The 16,788-nt window shown below is 57.6% G+C and overlaps 2 protein-coding genes across 2 annotated transcripts; both read right to left on the bottom strand.

Annotated features, from left to right (window-relative positions):
• Positions 1 to 708: 708 nt before the first annotated feature.
• HOXA7 (homeobox A7) lies at positions 709 to 4,130 on the bottom strand. Its single transcript, XM_036327810.1, has 2 exons — positions 2,911 to 4,130; positions 709 to 1,941 (listed from the first exon to the last, which is right to left on the bottom strand). The coding sequence occupies exons 1-2, from the start codon at positions 3,287 to 3,289 to the stop codon at positions 1,622 to 1,624; spliced, it is 699 nt and encodes a 232-aa protein (XP_036183703.1). The 5' UTR covers positions 3,290 to 4,130; the 3' UTR covers positions 709 to 1,621.
• A 5,130-nt stretch (positions 4,131 to 9,260) lies between these two features.
• On the bottom strand, positions 9,261 to 15,214 carry HOXA9 (homeobox A9). The gene is made up of 2 exons (XM_036327798.1): positions 11,580 to 15,214; positions 9,261 to 10,520 (listed from the first exon to the last, which is right to left on the bottom strand). Exons 1-2 carry the CDS (start codon positions 12,154 to 12,156, stop codon positions 10,282 to 10,284), a joined length of 816 nt encoding a protein of 271 aa, XP_036183691.1. The 5' UTR covers positions 12,157 to 15,214; the 3' UTR covers positions 9,261 to 10,281.
• Between the last annotated feature and the right edge of the window lie 1,574 nt (positions 15,215 to 16,788).

Below are 16,788 nucleotides of genomic sequence, written 5' to 3'. Positions count from 1 at the left end.
GTATCTGGAAGATGTTTGTGGGCATACACACAAACCAGAAAAAAGTCTTCACCCAGAGAAATTCACATATACAACTGCGGACACACAGAAATGCATACACTCAGTTATGGACACGGAAATACACGCAATTATTTACACACAGAATCACGTTCACTCAATTACAGACACAGAAATACATATAATTGTGGACATAAAAATACACACACACATACACAGAAATAGATATACAAAAAGAGCTACACACATACCTATGCAAACCCAGACAAAAAGGAACTCAACACGCATACACACCAATTCACAGACGCCCAACACTTGGACCCTATTTGTCCTTCCACTTTTGCTTCCCTAAAGCCCCTTTGGACGCGCACAGAGCCAGGGCGTGCTCTCTGGCCATAATGACCCTCTTCCCCAGCCTCCCTCCCCAGATAAAACAGTCCACATTTCTTTGTCATCAAGCATCTTTATTTTTCTGTTACATAAAACACGGTTAGCTGGGCAAGACGGAAAGCATACCTTCCTGTTCCTGGAACCCGAGGCTAGAGCTGAGAGGGACGAGGGGGACGCAGGACAACACGGAGATGAAGGGCACTGGGGAGGGCATTGGCTCTCTCCACCTGCTACAGAATTAGCTCAAGACAACACACCATGCTACATGGTCACCCCATTAACGCATCCTTCCCATGTCACAACATTGCCTTACAAATGAGCTCCAAGACCATATAAATGACAAAAAAAATCTTATTCAAATATACAATATTTGCTATTGTAGGAAAAGTCAGGGTGTACATATTCAACACGGCTGGGCAGTGGGACACAGGGGCGGGGAGGCGGGGAGCATCTCTGCAGTCCTACTAAGCAGCAGCTAACTCAGAAACCTGCAGCTAGCTTGGGAATGCTCCCCTCCAGAAGTGGGGGGTGACAGTCCTGAACTTGGAATATCCAGGCCAGAAAAGAGGGATACTAGGTTGCAGCACTTAGAATGCTTTGGAATAAATATATTATTTTTCAATTTAAATAGAAGCCAATGCCCTGGTCCCTGAACCCCAGCACCTTCTCAGCATAGCCTCAGGGACCCCAAAGGCTGCCAGCCACAAGCAGCAGGGGCCTGGCCTGGGAGGGGCCGGCACTAGGTAGCAGGCGAGCCAGCGAGCACAAAATAGGTAGTTTGGGACAAGTAGGTAGTATTGAGAGTCAGGTCCTTGGCCTATAGGGAGGTGCCGGGTGTCTGCCAGTGTTGGGACACTCTGGGCTTCCTGGGAGTGGAGGTCCGCTGGGCTGGGCCCATAGGTAGTTTGGGGTGCCTCTCTCTGAGGCCTGTGCTAGGTAGTATTTTAGCCATGCCAGCGCAGAGCCAGCCGGCCTAGGGATGGGGGGAAGTGTCTGCTGGGGGGCCTCGGAGGCAGAGGGGACCCCCAAGGGGACCCAGTCTAGGCGGCTGCTGTCCAAAAAAGTTGGGAATTGAAGTGGATAATGGGGTAGATGGGGTACAGGTTGGGGACTGGGTTGTTTTTTTTTTTTTTTACATTTTCTTTTTATTTTTCAACTTTTGTAAATAAAATCAAAGAGTCTCTAAAGACGCTTTCCGGACTGTCTGGTGCAGCCCAGGCCCCTGCTCGGCCCCTCATTCCTCCTCCTCTTCATCCTCTTCTTCCTCCTCATCCTCGTCCTCCGCCTTGTCTGCTGCAGTGGCGGTGGCTGCTGCTTCGGGCACGGGCCCCTCGGGGGCTGCAGCAGCCGCCGGACCTTCGTCCTTATGCTCTTTCTTCCACTTCATGCGGCGGTTCTGGAACCAGATCTTGATCTGGCGCTCAGTGAGGCAGAGCGCGTGGGCGATCTCGATGCGGCGGCGCCGGGTCAGGTAGCGGTTGAAGTGGAACTCCTTCTCCAGCTCCAGCGTCTGGTAGCGCGTGTAGGTCTGGCGGCCCCGCTTCCTATCAGGCCCTGCAAGCAGACGTGTGGACACACGGACACACAGACAGACAAGCGGATGGGACCATAGTCAGGACAGTGCCTTCATCAGGCCACTGACACAGAGCTCGGCCCTTCCTCCGGCTGGACCCAGGGCGCGCTCCCCTCTGCCTGCGCCCCGCTCTGAGCTGGGGGAGGAGCGAGACCGAGAGGGGAAGACCCCAACGGCCGCGCCAGACGCACAGGCAGCTCCCTGAAGAGGGAAGGCGCAGAATCCCCAATTTACAACCGCGCTTTCCAGCCGGCTAAGCTTCCACAATGTCCTGCTTCCCCCTGACAAAGGGAAATTGTAAATATAGAGTGTGGGCGAGTGGGAGACGCCCCGCTTTGGCCATTCAAAGACCAGTGGGGCCGCTTCCCTGACTGGCTAGGCCAGTAGGCGACCCTAGGCAGCCCACACTCCAGGGGCCCCCTTCGTCCCTAGCAGCCCGCGCCCACATCCCGGGACCTCCCTAGGTCACTCCAACCCTCTGTCCCCGCTCCAGCCCTCCAGCCCAGCCTTTAGATGGCCCCTGGCACGGGGGCTTGCGAGGGGCCCTGAAGGGTTCGGCTCTCACAGGTTTTGAGAAAGAAAAACCAGGCTGAAAGGAAAAGGAGGAGGGAGGGAGAGAAGGGCAAGGGAGGGAGAAAGAGAATTGCGAGCAAACAAACTGAACGTTAAAATTCCAAGGCAAATGGAGTTAAATAAATTTACGAGGATTGAACCCATTAATTGGGCCATAAAAAGTTTTATGAGCCTCATTTACATACAATGCTACGGGTTCTCCACGCTATGGCGCCTCGACTCTAATTAGAACCAGAGAGGCAGCGCCGCCAGAAGTCAGGGGGCCTCCCGCCCGCCCGCTCGCAGCCGCCAGGCTCCCAGCCCCGCTCGCTCCAGCCCCGCTCTCCCGGCTCCCAGCCGCCCGGCCGCCCGGCCGCCCGCCCAGCGGCTGCGCCTACCTGAAGACCGCATCCAAGGGTAGATGCGGAGATTGGCCTCGGCCGGACCGTGCAGCGCGCCCTCATCCACCTTGTCGCAGGCGCCTTTGGCGAGGTCGCTGCAGAGCCCGGGGATGTTTTGGTCGTAGGAGGCGCAGGGCAGGTTGCCGTAGGCGTCGGCGCCCAGGCCGTAGCCGGACGCGAAGGGGCTCTGGTACAGGGGGCTGTTGACATTGTACAAGCCCGGCACGGTGGACGCGAAGGCGCCGGCGCCCGCCCCGTAGCCGCTTCGCTGCGAGTTGGGCGCAAAGGAGCAAGAAGTAGGCTCGGCATTTTGGAACAGAGAAGCCCCCGCCGTATATTTGCTAAAAAGCGCGTTCACATAATACGAAGAACTCATAATTTTGACCTGTGATTTGTTGTCCGGCAGCTTTCAGTGTCGGTTTTACGAGGTAGCGTGATATATGATAACATTACACCCCCAGATTTACACCAAACCCCATTTTCTTTTGGACGGAGCTCGCCGCAGCACGTGACCGCCCACATGACCGCCTCCGCCAATCTCCGCAGCCCTCACAGGTGGTCTTGCTCCGCGGGGCCCGCGGCCGCCTAGAATGGAAGGGGAAAGGGCTCCAACGAGTAGCCCACGCCTGTGCCCGCGCGTGGCCGGCCGGGCGCGTCCTGCGGAGAAAGGACCCCCGGCTCCGCGGGGCCCTTCTGACCGCCGCCAACCTGGACGCCTGGCCTGCAGAGGCTGCGCGGGGCCGACAGGGCGCGACCGAACCCTGGACCAAGCCTGCGGGTCCTCTCTACCCACTGACCCCGCCCAGGGAGGGACTCTGCACCCCGCGCACCCCAAAGTGGCCCCTTGGGCAAGTCTCTGCGCTGGGTGAACCGGCTCTTTGCCCGCGTCTCCTCCCGCCCAGGTCCCGCGGGCAACGGGCTGACTTTGAAATCGGATTCAGACGGGGCCAGCGCAGCGTCGTTTCCAACGGCAGCGAGAAGGCCACTGCAGACTGGAACCATGTGGTTCGAATAAAGTCAAGGTCTCCGGGCTTCCTTTCCTTAATCAGGGCGCACTGTTTATCTGCCCTAAAGGAAGCGTGAAGTATTTACCTGTTAATGAGCCTCATTCGCCAACAGATTTACTAACGTGGGATTCCCTTCCCTCCTCCTGGACACTGCTGGCCCCTCGGGCTCTGTGCTTTCGCTTTGGGCACCTGCCTGGCCTCTGGCAGCCCCCAAAACGGATGGGCATTCTTTTGTCCCCCCCACACACACACACACCCAGCAACCCTGGATTCTCACTGGCTGCACCAAGTCTCCCCCAGCTTGGAGGAGCCCCAGGCCCTGCAGCTTTCGGGTACCACTTGTATCCTGAGGTTTCTGGGAGCCTTCCCTGTGGCCACCCCTGCGCTTCTACCGCTCCTCACGGGCCTGAGTGCCTGGGAGCAATAGATGCTGTAGAGCAGTTTGGGGAGGAGAGAGGGAGGCCCAGGCACCTGGGGACTGCAGCCCACACTGGGTGTCCTTTTCTTTTGGAGACCCCCCTCCCTCCCGAAGGCCACCCAGCTCTAGCTGCTTCACCTTTCCCAAGATCAGTTCACCAAGAGTGGAGAGCACAGTAGTCACACTCCCTCCCATCCAGGCCCCCTATGCATGGAGCTTACCTTCCCTAGCCTCCAACCCCTGCCCTGGGCAGGGTTGGAACAGCCAAAGTCCCTGCCGTTCACCGCTCCTTTGAGGGTGATGGGGCGAAGCCTTCCCCCTAAACGCCTCGTAAACTGCCCAGGCCGAGCTGGGAGCCTGGCCGGCAGGTCAGGACGCCTTTTACTGCTCAGCTCTATTGCACACCATAAACCCGACCTCACAATGGAATTGCCCCGGAAATTCTCCTCTAGATTATAGAGTTTGGTTCTTTTTGCACAAAGCGCTTCCCATCACTTTCTGAGGGTCCAGGCCGCCCCGGTTCACCACACCCTCTCAGGGGGTCCTGGGAGCACAAAAGGCAGCGGAGGGCTCAGACCCTGATGCGAAGGAGCCCCAGCTCTGGCCTAGTGGATGACCTGGTGCTGGTGGGGAGGTGGGGGCTGTAGGTGCAGGTGGGGTCAGGGTGGTGTTCCCTGGAGGTACAGGGACCATGGGGGCGATATCCGGGGTACCCTCCATGGCAGAATAGGATGCTAGCTGTCTTGCTTGGGGAAAGGAGGGGATACGTCAGGAAGGGAAGAAAACACAAATATTCCAAATAGCATCCATTTCTGGCAGGAAATAAAACCTCAGAAAGTTCAAGGAAGATGAAACAAACAAGAAGGGGACTAGGAGATCAAAGAGGAGGAATTAGACTGCTTTCGACCAATAAATTGTTCCTCGAGTGACACAGCAAGATGCAAGGAGAAAGACCCCGGCCACAGAAGGCTGTCTGTCTAGACTCGCGTGGCTAAAGCAGCAATGGCATTTCAAGTAGAACCTGCCTAGAGGGAGCTGACCCAACAGAGAGAGTGGGGAGCGATTTCGGGGAGTGCAGGCAGGAACGCAGTCCTGGCCAAGAGCTCTGAAAGTCCCCACCACAGGCTCTTCTCTGCCTGCGTTTGTCTCGGTCTCGGGCAAGTCCAAACAGTCCTGGCAGGACACGCTGCCTTTCTGCCTGGGCCAGGCAGGATCCAGATACTTTCCCGCACGATCCGGCCTCTCTGGACCCATGTCAGCCAACGGGGCCAAGTCCCGCGGGTGCTGCAACCTCCCTTTCGTTTCTGGCTTCTCCCTCCCCTCCGGCCTCCAGTGGCAGCCTTTTAAAACGAAAAGGCCAGGCAGAGCCGGGCTGGCCAGAAGGCCTGTGTGCCCGCGTGTTCTTGAGCCATTGGTTTCCTACATATTTGGCTGAAAAGACACCATTGCCCTGGGTTATTCGTGATCATAGTCACAGAAATACTCCCTGACGCGGCCGAAACAGGCACGTGTAGACGGGGTTCTCCTTGCCCCCTGTCCTTAGATAAAGACGCGGGCCTCAGCCGCCTTGGCGCTGGGTCCCTGTGTGCCAAGCAATCTGTGTTTCCCCGACTTTTTGTTATCGGATTGTCCTCAACATTTAAATCCAGCCAAGAATGTAAACCCAGCTTTCGGGCAGCGAGTGGAGCCTGCCAGAACTCTGCGGCTTCTCTAAAGAAACTGCGGCTGCGGTTCCTATCCGCGCCCCACGAGCGACCCGGGCATCAGCTCTCCGTCCAGTAAGCAGCCCCCAGTCATGGCAGGGGGACAGGTCCATCCCCGAGGAGTGCCCAGGAGCTGGGGCTGCCAGGGGATCTCATCCAGGCGGCTTCTGGGGAAGCGGGTCCTGGGCAGGGCAGCCGAGCTGGGAGAGCCACTTCCCAGCCACAGGCAGGCCAAGGGCAAGAGAGGTTCCTTCCGCCTGGCAATGCAGGAGGCCTCTGAGATGCCCCGGCCTGCACCTACCTGGGCTCCGGGACCTGGGGAGAGAAGCAGTGGCCACCGACCTGCTCCTTTGCCATTTATCTGTAGCGACATAAACCGACCTTTCCATCTGCTGTGGGATGCCGGGCCCCGGACAGCGCTTGGGAAGTTATAAAACCCTTCTCGCCATCAGCTGCTGTGAGACACCAGGTTATATAATGAAATGTAATGAAGGCGTGTGTCTGTAATGCCAACGTGTGTATATAGACAGAGAAAGGGAAGGAGAGAGAGCACACGCGGGAGAGGGAGGAACACCCCCGAGAGATGTCAGCCAAAATCCAGTCCCCCGTTTTATAGCGTGTACAGCCGGCGATGCAGGCTGTAAACATTTTGTGGGCTTGGCAGAGACTCTTACAATCCAAATAAACGCGCGGTGCCGTGTTCACAGGCTGGGGGTGCTTCTTCGGAGAGTCCTGTTTGCTTTTGCGTTTTCTCTGGGAAACTATGTTGCACCCGGGGCTGCTTCTCAGCTCTCGGGGTGCCTCCTGGGAGGCTCCGGACGGACGGGCAGGTTCTCCCCGAGGGTGGGGGGCGGGATGGGCCTGATGGGGTCCCCTCCCTCCTCCTGGCTCCTGAGCAGAGGATGCCAGAGCAGCCTCAGTATCTCCACTGTCCAGGAAATTCAGCGGCGAGAGAAAGCAGGAGCGGCTTTCGCGATGTGAGCGCCTATTCTGGAGCTAGGGTGTTATTTTAATTCTTTTAAACATCACCTTTATTTTAGAATAACCAAAGCAGTGCCTGGTCTGTCCCCAAGGATGCCCATTTCTAGGCAACTCGGCCGCCCGACCTACACTAAACAGACCAAGAATGTCTACCCCCCATTTCCAGCCGCTTAATTTTTATTGTCACATATTCAAGGCAGCCGAGTCCCCGGGTTCTGGCTCACCCGTGGGTGCTGACTCCTCCGGGGCTTTTGCCAGGGCGCAGCCTCTGGGGGTCCCCGGGCTCCAGGACCTTTGGCCCGGTTGCGCCCTCTGCACACCCTCTGGGGGGGTCACCAGGTCCAGGGGGGGCTGTAGGCCGTTAGTCCCGGTGTCTGTCCGCCAGTCAGCTGGGTTCTCCGAGCGCGCGCTGCACCCAGGCGTGTCCGGGGCTGGAGACCGTGACCCCAGCCGGGTCCGCGCGCCGGGAGCTGCAGTCCTGCCGGGCTGGGCCCCCGCGGTGGAGGGGGCCAGAGGGGGCCGGTCCGCGAGCCCCCGCCGCGCCGCTCGCTCGTTTCCCAGTGAGGCATCCTCCCTAGTGGGAGCAGGACGGGAAAGTACACCGCTGCTGTGCACTCAGATCTGGGGCTCAGGTTCCAGAAAGGCTCGCGTCAAGTCGACATCTTAGGAACTTTCCAGGGTGGCGGCGGCGGGAGATGGCGGCGTGGGCGCCTCTTGCGTGGAGTCACACTGCCATCTGCTGGCCGGCTCGCAGCACTGCAGCCCTCGCCGCCGCGCCCGAACTTCGTCGGCACCGCCGCGGGCCCGGCGCCCCACTCCCGGAGCCCGCGAGGCCGGGTCCCGGGGGAAGGGGGGGTCGAGGGGTCTGCGTGGGTCCGGAATCTGCGCTGCCGAGAGGGCAGTGCCCATAAAAGAGGGCTGTTTCCGCAACCGCTTTATCGGCGGCAGACAGAGCAAACAAATGAAAGGGCTTTGGTGGAAAATCTTAATTGGGGCTGGACAGTTGTAAACTCATTAAGGGCCGAATTCCAGACGGTTCGCAGACCCGGCCTTTATGGCGCACCCTGCGTGCCCATTCTTTGAAGTCCCTTCTGTCTGCAACAACACAGGGCGTCCAACCTGGCGGCGGGGTGGGGGTGGGGTGGGGGGGTGAGGGGCGCCCCATCCCCGGCGCGGCGCCCTGGTTCCCCTTTTACGTGTCCGAATCCAGATACCTTTGCAGAAGTCGCGGGGGATGAGGCGGGGGGGGGGGGGGGGGTGCCGGGAGCAAGAAAAGAAAAGGGGGAGATGAGGCCGAACCCTCCGGTCACATCTAGAAGGCGCTCGGGCTCCGAGGCTGTGCCGTTCCCCCGCAGCCCTTTACACCCCATAAACAGTAACAGCCCTCATTTTCTTTTATGGCGCTCCGGCTCCTCGCTTGCCTGGGCCCTGCCTCTGCCAGGACTTGTGCTCGGGGAGGGGCGCGCGGATCAGGGCCCAGCACCCCCGGGCCTCCTGCCCTACAGGAGGTGGGGGTGCAGGGGCGCAGGCCTTCGTCTCCCGAGAGCTTGCGAGCTTCCAAACATCTGTTCCCGAAGCCACGTTGTTGGGGCGATCGGGCTCCCGTTTCCCTCTTTAGAAAGCAGGCCCTCAGCTCGTGGTCCCGCTGCCCCCCCCCCCCCCACACACACACACCACCACCAGGGAAGGCCCAGCAGTCTCCGTTTGGGCAATTCTTGGGGCGCCAAGATGGAAGAGTGGTGCTGGCCAGCGATACCCCAGATGCCAGCCCAGTTCCTCAGAGACCTCCTGGCCTTCTGGCAAATGGACACAAAGTGGGGGACCCGGGCCTCGCCGCCCCGTGTTCCCGGCTTTCCCCCGCCTTCCTCCTTTACTCCGCTGTTGGGGCTGCTGAGCAGCCGGCCTGTGTGAGCCCTCAGGCCAGCCCGTGGCTCTGCCGTAGGTTCCAGCTCCCCAAAGCCCCGCAGAGCAAAATGGAGGTTCTGTCCTCTTCCACCCCACAGGGCCCCACCCAGAGACTATCAAGGCCCCCCTGCCCCAGGAGAAGATGCAAAGAGCTGACCCGCAAAAATAAAATAAAATAATCAATATATTTTATTTGGCAAAAAGTTAAATATCTCAACACAACAATTTGGTCAGTAGGCCTCGAGGTAACTATTGCAAAATATACAGTGTATGTTCAGCCCCCAATGGAAACCCCAGATTCGTCAAGAATACAAATCTACCGTAGCCCACTGGCAGTTTCACAATGCATAATTTATTATCAATAAAATTAGCTCCATTACAGTATCACTTTCCCCCAGTTAAAATTAAACATAAACCATAGGTAGTCACCTTCTGCACATACGTATAGCTCCGAATTTCCTCCCTGTTTGTCTGGTGCAAACACAGTATTCAAGCTGGTCTGATTGCTTTTTCTTTCATATGTGGATTATATACACTAGACCAGACAGGTCTATAGAGCATGTAGAAACTAAAATGCCTGGATTTCAAAAGTGGAGAAAACCATGAATCTATGCATCCCAGAGAACCCTTTCTTTAAAAAAAAAAAATTATTTCACTGAGAAATCCTTACAGCTAATTTACAATCAAAGGCTAACAGCCTAGTTATACAGAAGACATATTCCACTACAGAGCTATACTCTATGCAATTGTCTCCCCCTCATAAACAACCTGAGTTCAAATTGAATTCTATCTTTCACAATCACAACGGGTGTGTCACCCAGCACAGAAGTTTGAGTCACAAAAACATAATTACCACAATAAAACACAGTGTTCAAGTATCGGGCAGATCGCTCTGCCGAACAAAGAGCAAATTAAATTAACTACACAGACTAAAATCTATACAGCCCGCAGTCAACAGTTGTGCATTATAAAAAGGTAGTTGGGTTTTTTTGTTTGTTTGTTTGTTTTAAGTCAGGAACAGGTAGATTTTATAAAATATATACAAGGTAGCGTACACACAGCCATCAGCGCTAATGCCCCCTTCTATTTATTTATTTATTTATTTATTTATTTATTTATTTATTTATTTGTCTTAACAGAAAATGGAAAGCTTACAATACCTCCTCCATGAAAGCGGCAGGCCAAGGAGCCAGCCTGAGAAAGGTTTGCCGGGGGGAGAGATGAGGCCTGGAGTTTGGCCGCTTTGTGCGGGGGTGCTGGAGGCTTGGGTGGTATGGGGGTGGGAGAAGGGGACAGGCAGTCCTTTCTCTTGCCCTCTCATTCCATCTGCTTTCCGAAATGAACTCAAGTAGCATCACTCGTCTTTTGCTCGGTCCTTGTTGATTTTCTTCATTTTCATCCTGCGGTTCTGGAACCAGATCTTGACCTGCCTTTCAGTCAAGTTGAGCAGTCGGGCCACCTCGTACCTGCGGTCCCTGGTGAGGTACATGTTGAACAGAAACTCTTTCTCCAGTTCCAGCGTTTGATGTTTAGTATAGGGGCAGCGCTTCTTCCGCGTGGAGCGAGCGTGAAGCCAGTTGGCAGCCGGGTTGCCTGCGGGGGTTGTGGGGGGAGAGAAATGGGATTTAGAAGGAGAAGCACACACCCCCCACCACCACCACCTGGGCTGGGGGCTGGAGGATCTCCTGGGGCCTCCGGCCACCGTGCAGGATGCTGCTGAATTGGTTAGGGAAGGCGGCAGAGCCTGGGACACAATGGACCCCTGGCAGACAGAAGCGGGACGGTCACTTACAATTGCGCGCAGTAAAATCTCCGCTCCCCTCCCCTCGGAGGCCCTCCTTTCTCCTCCTCGGTGCTCTTGTTCTTTCCTCTCCCCACCCACTTTCAGAACATTGTGTGATGAGTGAAATTGGAAAACGGATCTTCTTCTTGCCAGGCAGGGGGAGACCATGCTGCCCTGTATTCGCGTGGCAAGATTAATATTCTCTGCTCCCCCGCAATAACGCTGCGTCCTCCCTTCCCCACCTTTCCTTCTGCTCTCCCCACTCCTTGTTTGACCCTGGGAGGCCGTGGGAGCGCGCAGGCCTATATTTGGCCCCTAGGAGCCCCAAGGCGGTTGATCACTTCTCCAGTTTATTAGAATAATCTGGCCTGGGGGCCCTCATGGCCCGGTAGCTTGCAGCCTCATCTTGGGCAGGATTTACACCGCCACCGGCTGACGACAAGTGGAGGGAATCGGCCGTCTTCCCCAGCGTCCGGGCGCAGGCAGGCAGCCACCGCTCGGGGATAATTTAGTCACAAAAGACTCTGTGACGGACGCTGCTTTCGAAGAACGGCCCAAAGGATCTCGGTCCTGGTCCGGGGCAGCAGCGAGAGGGTGGCCGGTCTTGGCGCTGCCCGCAGCACCGCCCCGCCCCCTCTCTCGGTAGCAGCCACCTCCTCCCCCCAGCCCAGCGGGCCGCTTGTCAAGGCGCTGTGCTGTGGACTTGGGGCCTCCGTCCGAGGAGTCCCAAACAGCAACTTCTGGCTCCGGGCCTCTGCTCGGGAGGCTCCCAGGCGTGCAAAGGCGGGCTCCAGAGAAAGCTGGCGGGCTGGCAGATCCGGGTGGCCAGCGTGGAGGCGGCAGCCAGTTTGGAGGGAGGAGACACTTACTGGGATCGATGGGGGGCTTGTCTCCGCTGCTCTCATTCTCAGCATTGTTTTCGGAGAAGGCGCCTTCGCTGGGCTGTTTTTCTCTATCAACTGGAGGAGAACCACAAGCATAGTCAGTCAGGGACAAAGTGTGAGTGTCAAGCGTGGGACAGTCACCCCTTCTGGCCGACAGCGGTTCAGGTTTAATGCCGTAAGGCCGGCTGGAGGGCAAGCCCGCGAAGGAGAGCGCACCAGGCGTGGGCTCCAGCCAGGAGCGCATGTACCTGCCATCCGGCGCCGCCGCCGCCACGGGCGCCTGGGGGTGCACATAGGGGTGGTGGTGATGGTGGTGATAGACCGCGGGCACCGTGTTGGCGCCCGCGGCGTGCACCGGGTTCCAGGAGGCGCCGAACACCGCCGCCTTGGACTGGAAGCTGCATGGGCTGAAGTCGGGGTGCTCGGCCAGTGCCGCCGCCTGCCGGGCGGGCTGACCCAGGGCCCCCGAAGCATAGCGTCCGGCGCCCAGCTCGTCCGAGGCGTCGGCGCCCAGCAGGAAGGAGTCCACATAGTAGTTGCCCAGGGCCCCCGTGGTGGCCATCGCCGCACCCCGCGCCCTGCCGGCCGGCCTGACCCGTGGAAATTATGAAACTGCAGATTTCATGTAACAACTTGGTGGCACCGGGGAGGGAAGTACAGTCACCTAATAAGTTGCCGGCGCCCGCGCCCCCATTGGCCACGCGCGTCACGTGGCCGCCCAGCAGAACAATAACGCGTAAATCACTCCGCACGCTATTAATGGCCCGGTGTTTTGCAGTCATAATTTTTATAGCAAAAGCCATATGTTTTTATGCAAAGAGATCGCAGCGCTCAACGATCGGGTTTGTTTTAATTGTGGCCAACGAAGATTAAAAGATCAAATCTGGCCTTGCGTCTGGACTCCCTCCCCTTCGCGCCGCCACCACCAGACACACACTTCTTCAGCGGACTATTTTATATCACAATTAATCACGCCATCAGCCCGGCGCGGGCCCCGCGTGCGAGTGCGGCCGGCAGAGCCCCCCGACATAAAATTAGACAATAATTGAAGCCATAAAAAAGCAACCAAATCGCATTCTCGCTCTACTGTATTTAAATCTATATTTATATTTCATAAGGAGTTATTGTTTCAGAAGCCACACAGGCTGGTGGGAAGTTGGGAACGACCAACAGATTCGTTTACCTCGCCGTGGCTCCCAGTTGTAAAAATTTACGAGGACTTGGAAAGGTTAAATTAGACTGTTGTGTTTGGTTGGCGGGCTCCCTGTAAATAATCCCCCGCAGTCCCCGGAGATGCGAGTTTACCCGGGGTGGCTTCAGAAAGTCAAATTCAACGCAGTAGCCGTCCCAAACGGAGCCGCCGCGGGCCCTGCCGGGGCGCGCTGGCCAGGGACAGGCCGTCCGGAGGACACAGCCTGTGGAGGGCCCCTGGGGTCGGCCTGACCCGATCGCAGGGTGTCCAGGCAGCTCCCAATGTACCGCTGAGTCTCCAGCGAGCGTCAGACCAGGGAGCAGCCAGCCAGCGCTGAGCCCAGTGTTTGGGGGCCTGCTGGGGCCAGCGTTCCATGACCCCCCCTTCCCTTGGACACAGCTGGCGCCCCAGCCCCGTGCTCCGACCTCCGAGGCTCTAATGCTGAGTTCTGCTAGTCGCACTCCCCTAACCCGAGCTGCAAAAAAGCCCCCTACGAGGCAGCATAACAGGCGAATTTGGCCTAAGAGACCTGGCCGCTCAGTAGTCACGAGGCCCGCTCCGGAGAGGCTGGCCTCCGGGCCCAGTATGAATCCTTCAGGCCTCCCTCCTTCTGTCCTTCCTTCCTTCCTCCCTTCCTGGCCACTGCCCCTGGCGGGCCCGCCTGGCTAACCCACGCGGCCCGGCGGCTCAGCGGAGTTACAAGACCCAACGTGAGGCGGCCACAGCTCAAGGCCAGGGCCAGAAATTAAACCGGGGAGGGGCATGGGGCATTGACTTTAATCCCATCCCTCAGCTTGACCAGATTGAGGAGGGTGCTTCTCACCTCCCAAAGCCTTTCAGGGGTAAATTGGCCTCTTTGTTAATTGGAAGGAAGAAAAAACCCCACCAAATACAAGCGGAAAGCAGCGACTCCTAAAAAACGGGGTAATTAAATTCACGTGTGAACACTGTGCCTGCAAGAGTGTGTTTCTCATTAGCCCACTTCCCTGGCGGCGAGGGCGGGCGGGTGGACTGGGCTGCTTCCATCTCTTGTTTTTTTTTGCCTTCAATCTCCCCAACAGTCCCAGTAACCCCTCCCCAAACCCTGATACACCCCTATCCCTCAATGGGGACCTTCAAATGTCATGCTCTCCCCCCAGCTGAAAAGCCACAGGGAGACCAACCGGGTCCCTCTCCGGAAGAAGGAAGAGGGAAGTGACCAACACAATAAACTCCTACCACTGGCCAGGGGGTCCTGGCCACCTCAGTTCCCTCCCGCACTAATATTTGTCCTTCCCGTATAAAGTCCTCCGGGCTATTCCCATCCCCTCCACAGCCCAAGGTGTCCCAAATATCCCGCAGTTTGGGGAACCTCTGAGATTTTCATTAAGAAAATTAACCCGGAGGAAACCTTCACTCCTAATTGTAATTGTCTGCAAACGGGTTGCCTTTTCCACTTTTTTTGTACCCAGAGAAGACACGAATTATTTATAGTATTTTTTAAGTAGAAAGGCCGTCCTTTAAATAGCCTTAGCCCCCCAAAATTGGACAGCTACTAAGTAATTAGCAGGGCTTGAGTGTTAACTGATCCTCACTGGTGCCTAAAATGGGGGGGGGGGGGTGTTCCAAAACCAAAAATATCCCTCTTCAGCCCAGAGGTTTGAGGAGAGACCATTCAGGTTTTTATGTCTGCTTTCATTTTGGAAGTAAAAGGGGTTGTGTGTGCATAAAGAATAAATGGGAGTGGTTACAAACTGTCTCTTTTTGCCCAGAGTTCTAAAACCTTGGCCTCCAAAACAAATCCACTACTCGGGTCCTGAAAATGACAGAGGCGTTGAGGGTAACACCGTGTGGGCCTTTCAGATAACAGGACCCAGAACCGGGGCTAAGAAGTGAAAACAGTGCCGGGGCCCAAAGCTGAGCAGTGCTGCTGGATGGAAGCAGCCCGAAGGCCCCACGTGCGAGCGAGTGGGTGGGGGCTGGAGAGGGATGGAGGTTGTTTTTAGCTCCCGGTAAAAATGAGACTCCTCCGACTGGCTTCCAGCACAACTTGAATACGGACTCGACTTTGTATTCCAATGGCTCAGGAATTTAGAATTCCTTTCCCCTATTATTTGGAACACGGTTGCTAGAAGGGTCCCTTTCTCCAGCAGTCTTCTGCACAAGGATGCCATATCCAACATCCCCTGACTCTGAACCTGATAGAAGCTACTGGCAAGCAAGCAGCCAGTCTTTGCCCTGGCGAGGCCCCCTTATCGCGGTTAAAGCCGGAGCTGAGACCTGCAGGGCCCGAGAGCCCAGGAAGCTTCCGGAGAGTGCCCTCCAGGAGCCTGGCTGAGCCTGAGCCCAGGTCCCAGCCTCCGGCCTCCAGGGAAGCTGGCGAAGGCCTCCTTGCAAAAACCTCGGTAATGCTCCCCCAGCGGATCGCCCGGGCTGCTGTTGCTGACCGATGGAGTAGGAACGCAAGGCCGCCGCCATCCGGTCGTGATCATAACCGAGGCCGTGTCTGCGCTCAGATCCACAGCCCGCGACAGACGCCCCAGCGAACCCTTCCTTGTCAGAACACGATCTCTACTTGAGAGTACAGAGAGAGAGAGAAAAAATAAGACAGCCTCCACCCTGGCTCTTCCCAAGCCAGCCCTAGCTAGGTCCCTCCAGAAGGAAGAGCTGGAGAGAAGAGGAAATGGAGATAGGGAGGGAAATGGACAGAGAGATCAAAGAAAATAAACAGAATTGAAGAAAAGGGAAGGAAAGAAGGGATGAAGTAAAGAAAAGAGGGTAGAGAAGAAAGAGGAAAGAGGGAAGGAAAGAGTCCACAGCGGCTCCTGGGAGCGGAAAGCGGCTACAAGAGAGAAGGGTAAGTGACAAGGCCAGGATGCCAGCCCCCGTCTGCCTTGTCCGTTCTAGTTGGAGCGGAGTGTTCACTGGCAAAGGGATCTTTTCTTATTTCCTGCCCTGGATTGGGGCTGATGCTGCCCTGGCTTTGCAGGAGAATGGCGGGGTCCCTGGTCAGGCACGGGCCATGAGCCCGAGAAGCTCGGGATGGAAGTGTGCGCCCCTGACCTTGAATGGCCCCGGGCCCAGAATTCCTACCACGCCCCCGGCGTCCGCTAAGGCTCAGCTAACCTGACCGTACCTGCAGGGGCCAGGTGGAGATGCGGGTGAGGCCAGCAGCCTGCCAGAGCTCTGAGAAGGAAGCAGGGACGAGGTTCTTGCGCGGGGAAAGCCGAGGTTGCCACCACAGGCCTGGCACGACCAGAGCCTGGATGCCCCGCCCGGCCCGGCCTCCGCGCGCACAGGTACCTGGAGACGATTTCAACTGAAGTAATGAAGGCAGTGTCGTGCTGTCGAGAGAAAGGTGGATCCCAACAACAGGAAACTACCTAAATCACCGACCAGTTCTGGTGCTTGCCCGCCGCCGCCACCGCCGCCGCCGCCGCTGCAGCCGCCGCCGCCGCCGCCGCCGCAGCCAAGGGAGAACCCTGCGATCGCACCCGGCCCGGCCCCTCGCCAACCTGCGCCCGCCGCTGCCAGTGTCCGGGGCTGCCGCTAAGGCATTACGGAGGGAGAAGCCACCGGCCCCTGTAAGGTAAACCTTGGAGAGGGAGGGAAGTAAGTTAACAGCGAGAGAGGAAAATAGAAGGAGGGGAGAGAGCGAGAAGAGAGAGCGAGCAGTGTGCGCGCTGGTTCCCCAAATCTTGCAGCTCAGCAAGCGGGCGCCGAGCGGCGGCAGCCCTGGGAGACTCACAAGCGCCAGGGACAGCCCCGAGCCCGGCTCCCTGTCTGGTCTCGGCCTCCCGCGCTCGCTCCCCACCGCTCGCTCTCCCCCTCTCTCCCTCCCAGCCAGGCAGCCAGCCGGGGCGCGCGCTCCCGCGCCCCCTCCCCCCTGCCGTCGCCTCCCCCCACCTCCCGCGAGCAGGAAACGCGTGGCCCCGCGGAGGGCGACCAGGTGGGGGAGGCTGTGCTGGGGAGGGGGGGGGGGGTCCAGGCAGCCCGGCCGCGGTCTACCTAATCGCTGCCTCG

This window comes from Myotis myotis, unplaced genomic scaffold (assembly GCF_014108235.1).
Source record: "Myotis myotis isolate mMyoMyo1 unplaced genomic scaffold, mMyoMyo1.p scaffold_m19_p_11, whole genome shotgun sequence".
Classification (NCBI taxonomy): Eukaryota; Metazoa; Chordata; class Mammalia; order Chiroptera; family Vespertilionidae; genus Myotis; species Myotis myotis.
The sequence above is the reverse complement of the archived record's forward strand: the minus strand, read 5'-3'. Positions and strand labels throughout refer to the sequence as shown.

Excerpts from the sequence above, each read along its gene's own strand:
- HOXA7 (XM_036327810.1), bottom strand. The coding sequence starts at position 3,289 with ATGAGTTCTTCGTATTATGTGAACGCGCTTTTTAGCAAATATACGGCG. Across the intron at positions 1,942-2,910 it reads CCCTTGGATGCGGTCTTCAG|GGCCTGATAGGAAGCGGGGC; the intron begins GTAGGCGCAGCC and ends GTCTGCTTGCAG.
- HOXA9 (XM_036327798.1), bottom strand. The coding sequence starts at position 12,156 with ATGGCCACCACGGGGGCCCTGGGCAACTACTATGTGGACTCCTTCCTG. Across the intron at positions 10,521-11,579 it reads CAAGCCCCCCATCGATCCCA|GCAACCCGGCTGCCAACTGG; the intron begins GTAAGTGTCTCC and ends CAACCCCCGCAG.